The following is an 8667-nucleotide window of genomic DNA, read 5'->3' on the forward strand; positions in this document are numbered from 1 at the left end:
GCAGAGTCAGAAGTGTGGATTTACCAGCCATACTGCTTTAGCAATACATACAATAACGACAACTTGGCTATTTCAGAAAAGCCTTATTCCAGTTGCACAAATAGTCTGTAACAGGACAATTTTGCATAATATGCCTTGTATAGACGAAAACTATATTTTCCAGCCATTACATGTGAATGCTGATGCATTTGACTTCATTAAAATATGTTTAAAAAAAAAAAAAAAAAACGTGCAGAACATTTTTTCAATAATTCCACTGAATTAACTCAATGACTGCTATTACAGATAATTGATCTTTTTCATATAAATTTTGTTCTTGTACTAACTACAACTGCACATACTCTATAAAAAAATTATTATACATATATCTGTGCTGGCAGTGAATAAGTTGATGTTAAAAAGAAGTTTCTATAAAACTGAATTAATTTAAAAATATATTTTCATAAAACTGATATTTTGGAATGATGGGCCAGTACAAATATAATGGTATTCATCACTTACAGTGGGGCAAATCATCACTTACAGTGGGGCAAATAAGTATTTAGTCAACCACCAATTGTGCAAGTTCTCCTACTTGAAAAGATTAGAGAGGCCCGTAATTGTCAACATGGGTAAACCTCAACCATGAGAGAAAGAATGTGGAAAAAAACCCCAGAAAATCACATTGTTTGATTTTCAAAGAATTATTCCAAATTAGAGTGGAAAATAAATATTTAGCCACCTGCAAACAAGCAAGATTTCTGGCTGTCAAAGAGGTCTAATTTCATCTCACGAGGTCTAACAAGGCTCTACTCGTTACCTGTATTAATGGCACCTGTTTTAACTCATTATCGGTATAAAAGACACCAGTCCACAATGTCAGTCAGTCAGTCAGTCAGTCAGTCAGTCAGTCACACTCCAAACTCAACTATGGCCAAGTCCAAAGAGCTGTTGAAGGACACCAGAGACAAAATTGTAGACCAGCCACCAGGCTTGGAAGACTGAATCTGCAATAGGTAAAACGCTTGGTGTATAGAAATCAACTGTGGGAGCAATTATTAGAAAATGGAAGACATACAAGACCACTGATAATCTCCCTCGATCTAGGGCTCCATGCAAGATCTCACCCCGTGGCGTCAAAATGACAACAAGAACGGTGAGCATAAATCCCAGAAGCACACGGGGGGACCTAGTGAATGACCTACAGAGAGCTGGGACCACAGTAACAAAGGCTACTATCAGTAACACAATGCGCCGCCAGGGACTCAAATCCTGCACTGCCAGACGTGTCCCCCTGCTGAAGCCAGTACACATCCAGGCCCGTCTGCGGTTCGCTAGAGAGCATTTGGATGATCCAGAAGAGGACTGGGAGAATGTGTTATGGTCAGATGAAACCAAAATTGAGCTTTTTGGTAGAAACACAGGTTCTCGTGTTTGGAGGAGAAAGAATACTGAATTGCATCCAAAGAACACCATACCCACTGTGAAGCATGGGGGTGGAAACATCATGCTTTGGGGCTGTTTTTCTGCAAAGGGACCAGGACGACTGATCTGTGTAAAGGAATGGGGCTATGTATCGAGAGATTTTGAGTGAAAATCTCCTTCCATCAGCAAGAGCATTGAAGATGAGACGTGGCTGGGTCTTTCAGCATGACAATGATCCCAAACACACAGCCAGGGCAACAAAGGAGTGGCTTTGTAAGAAGCATTTCAAGGTCCTGGAGTGGCCTAGCCAGTCTCCAGATCTCAACCCCATAGAAAATCTGTGGAGGGAATTGAAAGTCCGTGTTACCCAACGACAGCCCCAAAACATCAGTGCTCTAGAGGAGATCTGCATGGAGGAATGGGCCAAAATACCAGCAACAGTGTGTGAAAAGCTTGTGAAGAGTTACAGAAAATGTTTGGCCTCTGTTATTGCCTACAAAGGGTACATAACAGAGTATTGAGATGAACTTTTGGTATTGACCAAATACTTGTTTTCCACCATGATTTGAAAATAAATTCTTTAAAAATCAATGTGATTTTCTGGGGTTTTTTTCCACATTCTGTCTCTCATGGTTGAGGTTTACCCATGTTGACAATTACAGGCCTATCTAATATTTTCAAGTGGGAGAACTTGCACAATTAGTGGTTGACTAAGTACTTATTTGCCCCACTGTACCTGTGCTGGAAGTGAATGAGTTAACATTAAAAATAAATTCCTATAAAACTGAATTCAAAAATATATTTCCATAAAACTGACATTTTGGAATGGTGGGCCAATACAAATCTAATGGTTACCATCACTTAATTAAAGTCTTGATGATTTAATGTGTTACATAGTTGCAGTCGCCACACCTGTAGCTTTTGGTTGCGAGTGTGTATTGATGAGAAGTTTCTTTTTTTTGCACTTAGAATTAGCATTTAGACATTTTTAACATCCCTGCAGTGACAGCTCAATCTTGACTGTCTTTGCCCCCCAACCCCCAATCCAACAATGATAGCAAACTCTACTTTGGCTTGTTACTGTCATTTGGCTGTAGATGGTCAGAGATGGTGGTTGGTAGCCAGACTCCATGAAGATTGTCGCAGTAGAGCCTCTGTGTTGTCCTCAGCCAGTTTGCTGTGTCGGGTAACAGTTGAGAGCTGAGTGTTTAGGGGGAACCTATAGCGGTAAAAACAATATGGGGCAGCATTTTCTGAAAGATGAGGCAGTAAAGTGGATCCTTGAGGGCTGAGAGGGTTAGGGAGGGGAATCAAGCATGGAGGGCTCGATCGAGAAAGACCCGGGTCATGACAATTGGGAATTTTCTTTCCGTGGACCATAGAGAAGAGCGGGGAGTCCGTTAGTGGAGAAATTGGTGGCAGGCCTCTGAGTCTGTCTGCTCCTAGTGAGGAGAAAGCTCTGCCCGGCAATGTGGGGCTGCCTGAAGATTTTCCATAAAAAGGAAGTGCAAGAGTTTGAAGAGTAGCGTCCTGGCAGGAGATCGTAGATAATGAAAGAAGGGACGATGAAGATGTCAGAGGCAGGAGACTCTTCAGAGAGGAAGCATTGCTGGTTGGGGACCCCAGGCTCCCTGTTGACAGACGCCAGATAACTTGAATTAAAACAGAACAAACGAAATTGGGAAAGAAGCATTCATACCTTGAAACTGTACGGCAAATGGCTTGAAATCCAAGCTGAGCGGCGATCTCCAAGGATAAGACTCCAGTAAACCATCCAACACTCCCCTGTGCGCACAAAAACAAATACATAAATGTTACGGAAATAGGAGAAATCTTAACTGTAGGCATTTAAATATTGGTTATGTGAGGTGTGACATTCCACCGTGCACATGCCAATTTTATAAGAGCTTTAAGTTATATCAAGTTTCTGTGGTTCAACTTAACATCTCTCTTGGGTCCAGTAGCAGAGTGTTTTGAGCCACTATAACACATTGATGATATGTGAGGTTTCCTGTACCTATTCCTTCCCGGATCCCTGAAGCCCTTGGCAAACGGGTTCCTGTCGATCTTCAGTTTTGTGATCTTGCCCGGACATGAAGAGAAGATTTATCAGTTTAGACATGTAGTATACTGGGCTAGCAACAAACAAAGTTTTAAAACGCCACGTTTAATCAGAATTCTGCAACCGATGGCGTACAAATCTCAAAGCAACATCTGACAGCAAGATCTGCTCTTTTTGGTTTTCAGTCAGCTTTATTTTTTACTGTCTTGTTAAACCCTTTCAGGCAAATCCGTCAAAGCTCGCTACTTGGTTTCTGTAATAATATAGTCACTAATCGTTAAAGTGGACCCTGTTGGAAAGAGTAGTCAGTCCCAGTGGTGGCCGCCTCTTACTAGAGGACACACACATACACAAACTCATTTATAAAAAAAAAAATTTAAAAAAAGCAGAATTTACTGTTGCAACGTGAACATGGGCCTCATCACCTTCAAGATGTTGAGATTAAAATTTAGGGAGGTTAGACGGAACAGAGCTGCTGCCTGAATCAGCAGAATAATCACTACACATCTGTTTTTGGAGTATATTTGGCACAGAAAGGGGTGAGATATTTTTTCTTTTAATTTTCAAATGTTAGCCAACCCTTTCAATGTATGTAATTGCTGTGCAAAGCATTTTAGCATGCAATGGAATCATGGGGTTTCAGTCAGTTACCTGTTGATTCTGATAGGCTGTGACGGTGGTGAACTCGGTTTCTGGGAAAGAGAAGCTGAACACTCCCTCAGCAGGCAGCGACTGGATCTGGGACAAGTCCATCCTAGGGTCGTGCCGGATGATGTGCACGCGTGGCTTATACTTATGCATGGACTGTAGAATTATCTGGATCAAGACATGGTGCTATTATTAAGATTTTTTTTAGAAATTAAAACATTTAAAAAAAAAAAAAATCACATGAAGAACTAAAGATGTTTCAAATCAAGAAAAATAGTGGAAAACATCCGTCATACTTTCCTAAAACTTTAAGTGATGTCATCATCTAGCTAGACCAATAGTCTAAACATGCCAGTTTAGAGCACGGAAAGCAACAAATAGTAAAATGATGAAAAACAGAGAATATTCTGTAGTTTTTTATGTTGGACAAAACAAATTGTACCCATAGGCGGAGTTTGACTTTTGTCGGAGGGGGCAAAACATGTTGATGACCCCGAAATGCAGTGTCAGCAATGAAATTAACTTACAAAATATATGTTTATCTACATACTGATATATATATATATATATATATTTTTTTTTTCAGCCAAAAGAACTGTTGTGTTTGATAGAACAATATGTCTATATGCTGCAATAGCAATTTCATGGCACATTAAGCCCCCGAACTATTTTTAATTTGTCCGTTTACCCTGGAGACCCCCGTTTACAGATGTCGCGCAACCACTTTTGTGTCAACCCAGCCATAAAAAGAAGCTTAGTAATTATATTTATTTATTTTTTGAAACGTCTATCATTGTTAGCTTAGAATCATTAATTGATGTCTGATAATTAGTTAAAAAAAAAAACGACTTTAAAATATTATTCACTCGCATATTTTAAACTTTTAAACAAATTACATCACGATGAAAAAAATGGTGTCTCTAAAAAGGTAACGGATATCTACCTCATAACTATCCCTTAATTGTATTTTTTTTTCTTACTGTTGCATTTTCCCCGATATGTTAGATAATAAATAATTGATTCAAACAAAGAAAAATTTAAATGCAATTTCTGCATCATGACCCTTGTTATATTACCATGTTTCACCCATAAAATCCCCCCTAAATCCAGCTGGGGCCATTCACAGCTGTGTCTTGATACTTGGTGATACATGCTACATGGAGTTTTTGGATCGAAAAGAGGTAAGTAGGCAATAATATCTCGTTAAAATCATGGCGTCTTTATTTATGCTCTCGCGTGCTCTCACCTCCAGTTAGGATTATGCTGCTTAAATTTGTATTTTTTTTTTAAATACCCTCTTGTTCAAAATGTTTCTTCCCCCAGAAAATTGAGATTTTAAGCTTTCCAATGATGTATCACACACGCGTATAGGACAATTTTGAAATTTGGCCAAATTGGGGGTCTCAGAGCGGAACTTCAAGTCACCTGAGTGTTTTCCGCTATATATACATATATACTAGTATGTATATATGTATATGTATATGTATGTATTTCCATCTTGACACCGTTCGTGCTCAGTCCTTTGTTCAAGTTCAGTTGTTGTTGAAGCTTGTAAAAGCTTAGGTTTAAAGAAAATCTGAATATCCCTCTTGTAGTTTTGGCTAGGCAAAGTAAAGGACTGTCTCTAAGGTGCTAGTCACATGGTATGTTTGAAAAATAATTTTGACTCATTAATAAAACACTTTGTAGGATTCTTGTTCATTTCATTCATTTTTGTTGTTGTATTGCTTTAAAACTTTTGTAGACTAAATTTTACAAGCTAGGTCTTTATTTCAAAATCACATACTAATGTATAAAGGAAAGTCAGTTACATGCAATGATATTTTTGGCCATTAAGGGTGGCACAGCCTCGCCTGCCTCCCCTCAGTGGGCACTCCACTGAGCCATTTTTGAAAATGTAACCTGTATAAATGTAACAAACTAAAACATTAATAATCCAGGTTAATTTAGCACCCACCCCCACCACACTTATTTATTTATTTAATTTGGAGGGTGGGTGGAATATAACTTCCACTGTTAAAAAGAATATTGTTGATAATAAAATAAATAATTGGCTTGAGTTTTCAATAATTTTACAAATATTGAATTTTCCTGATCACTGTGATTTTTTTAGGCATGTTGGGACGTTTTTTTTTTTTTTTAATGGTAATCTCAATCAACCTGCATTCTGTTTTTCTATGTGATCAATGCAAAGAAAGAAAATAGAGGAACAGTTTAATTCAGGTGGTTCAGACTAGCAACAAAAAAAACATTTAAGCATCATATCAAAATATAGTGCTTTTTGTGTGACATCAAGAATAATAGTGATACTGTGTGTTTTTTTTCCCAATTCTGCAATTGATATGTTCCAGAATCCAAAACTCAAATGTGGCCATTACTTAACATTTTAGCTTTCACTCAAAAATAATTTTTTAGTAAAAAAAAAAAATTCTAACAGGTACAGATGGTGCATGCTTCAATATCCCAAATTAGGCAAAACCACAACATTTGTCCTTATTCATCCATATAAATTTAAATAAATAAATAAATAATGCATGTCTCAAATTGTTTCCATAGCCCCCGTTTGCTTTAAGTCGCTGTTTACTTACATGTCCCTTGTCGTCCATCTCGTTGTTGGTGAGTTTAACTCTGTCAAAGCTGATGACCTGACGCATCCATGTCTCTCCTGCGCACGGCGAGTCTGCGTGCACGTAGAGCCTGGGTGAGATGCACGAATGGTCTGTGTTTCCTGCCACCATCCACTGGGAGCTGTGGTAAACATACCTACAGGGGAGTATTATTCATGTATATGAGGATTAAAAATAAATTTGCCGTAGAGCATTGTAGAGAGAGAAAACATGAAGATAAAGTATATTTTTGTTTTAGATGACTGTACATTTACAAACATTTATATGTTGGATATAATAGGTACACACGAAAAGTGTGTTAATCTCACACTCACATTTATAATAGAACAAAAATGCTTAATTATAGATGGTGTAATAGACGCACCTGTAACGTTTTGAGTCTACGGGCATGACGTCCATCGCGATGTAATATTGCTGGCATGGGTCCAGATTCCGCACTTTGACGCGAACGGAGGGAAACATTCTCCTGTTGTGGAAATGCAATTTCAATGCATGTATATTAAAATACATATTGTAGAAAAAAGCGGGTTACGTACAAATTCTAGATCAAAGGCTCAGGGGGCCCTGAACGTGTGGAACGTCAACACTCCCAAGATTTATGACGTGTTTTCTCAGTAATTAAAATAACGGACCCCAGATTTCAGCTATAGTTAAAACTCAATAAGTTATTTATAGGGAGGGGGCACGTGGATATTCATAAACGAAAGTTGCCATTAAAACGTGATTAAAATAAATAGTGCATAATATAATGTCAGTATGTACACATACATACACCAAAATCTCAAATGTTATTATTTGCGGTCGCCAGTAAAATCGGCTGCCAACAAAAACGTTTAATAAGTATAAATTAATTGTAAGTTTTAAATGAATATATGCGCAAACAACAACAAAATCATATTGCATTATATTAATTTGGGATGCCCGATCACTGTTTAATTTATTGATTCGCGTAAAATTCTAAATTCACAGGCCTTCTGCAGTTTTTTAATTATCATATATAAGAAGATTACCTCCCAGCTTTGGTGATGATCATTTCGGTTCCAATCTCGAAGAATCTCTTCCAGAGTTCAGAGCCCTGCAACTCCACACGGAGTTCTCTATCAGGACTGTTGTCATTGGGCTTTTTTTCGGCACCCGTTTTCTGCAAATCCACTTTCTTCATTTGCAGTCGGTCCGCTGAACCTGAAAGCGAAACATTAATTTCGCTTTTTAATTTTTTAAATTTATTTTGTTTTAGGAAAAATAAAATCCCAATTTGGGATAAATCCAGTGTATAATAATTATTTCGATTTGTTTTGTTTTCGTTGCATAAGGTTTTAAGACTTTTTTGTATTTTTTTTTCTGAAAGGATTGTGTCAATTAACCTTTAATGTGACCTTCTGCAATTTTTAAAAAATGTTATTTTATTTATAATCCTCACCAGCAAAGATGGTTGTGTCAGTGTCAGTGTGACCAGGTGAACTTGACTGATATTCCTCTGCCACTTTCATCCTCTTGCTGGGTTTCCCCACAAGCGCTTCGACTGAAAAAGCGTGCGCCTTGGAGCTAAGACCTTGCATTTTGGCGGATGACATCCCGCGTGGTGCCTCCGAACCTGGACTTTTCGTATCCCGGCTCACTCAGGAGCTGCAGTAGAAACTCAGCAGCGCATGGAGCTGCTCTCACCCTCTCGCCTCGGGTCCTTGGCACTTCGTAATTAATCCGTTTCCATTCCATGTGCTCTCCAAGATGTTCCCTACATCCAAGTCATTGATTGTTTGACACGCCTCCCTTCGCGTACTACATGATCCCCCTCTCCTTTTTTCGTTTATGAATCCTCCTTTTCCTCTTCCTCCATGGGCTTGCTCCTCAATGCGTCACATGACAGAGAGAGAGAGAGAGAGAGAGAGAGAGAGAGAGAGAGAGAGAGAGTTTTGTCCATGAAAA

At 38.5% G+C, this 8667-nt stretch overlaps 1 protein-coding gene across 1 annotated transcript; it reads right to left on the minus strand.

The window, feature by feature from the left end:
- Window positions 1-2505: 2505 nt before the first annotated feature.
- tbx22 (T-box transcription factor 22) lies at window positions 2506-8300 on the minus strand. The gene is made up of 8 exons (XM_057850661.1): window positions 8161-8300; window positions 7752-7952; window positions 7106-7207; window positions 6703-6877; window positions 4118-4282; window positions 3422-3486; window positions 3104-3189; window positions 2506-3035 (listed from the first exon to the last, which is right to left on the minus strand). The coding sequence occupies exons 1-8, from the start codon at window positions 8298-8300 to the stop codon at window positions 2506-2508; spliced, it is 1464 nt and encodes a 487-aa protein (XP_057706644.1).
- Window positions 8301-8667: the final 367 nt, after the last annotated feature.

The sequence above is a fragment of the Corythoichthys intestinalis genome, chromosome 11, assembly GCF_030265065.1.
Source record: "Corythoichthys intestinalis isolate RoL2023-P3 chromosome 11, ASM3026506v1, whole genome shotgun sequence".
Taxonomy (NCBI): domain Eukaryota; kingdom Metazoa; phylum Chordata; class Actinopteri; order Syngnathiformes; family Syngnathidae; genus Corythoichthys; species Corythoichthys intestinalis.

Excerpts from the sequence above, each read along its gene's own strand:
- tbx22 (XM_057850661.1), bottom strand. The coding sequence starts at position 8,300 with ATGCAAGGTCTTAGCTCCAAGGCGCACGCTTTTTCAGTCGAAGCGCTT. Across the intron at positions 3,487-4,117 it reads CAGCCTATCAGAATCAACAG|ATCACAAAACTGAAGATCGA; the intron begins GTAACTGACTGA and ends TGTCCGGGCAAG. Across the intron at positions 3,036-3,103 it reads ATTTGCCGTACAGTTTCAAG|GGAGCCTGGGGTCCCCAACC; the intron begins GTATGAATGCTT and ends GTCTGTCAACAG.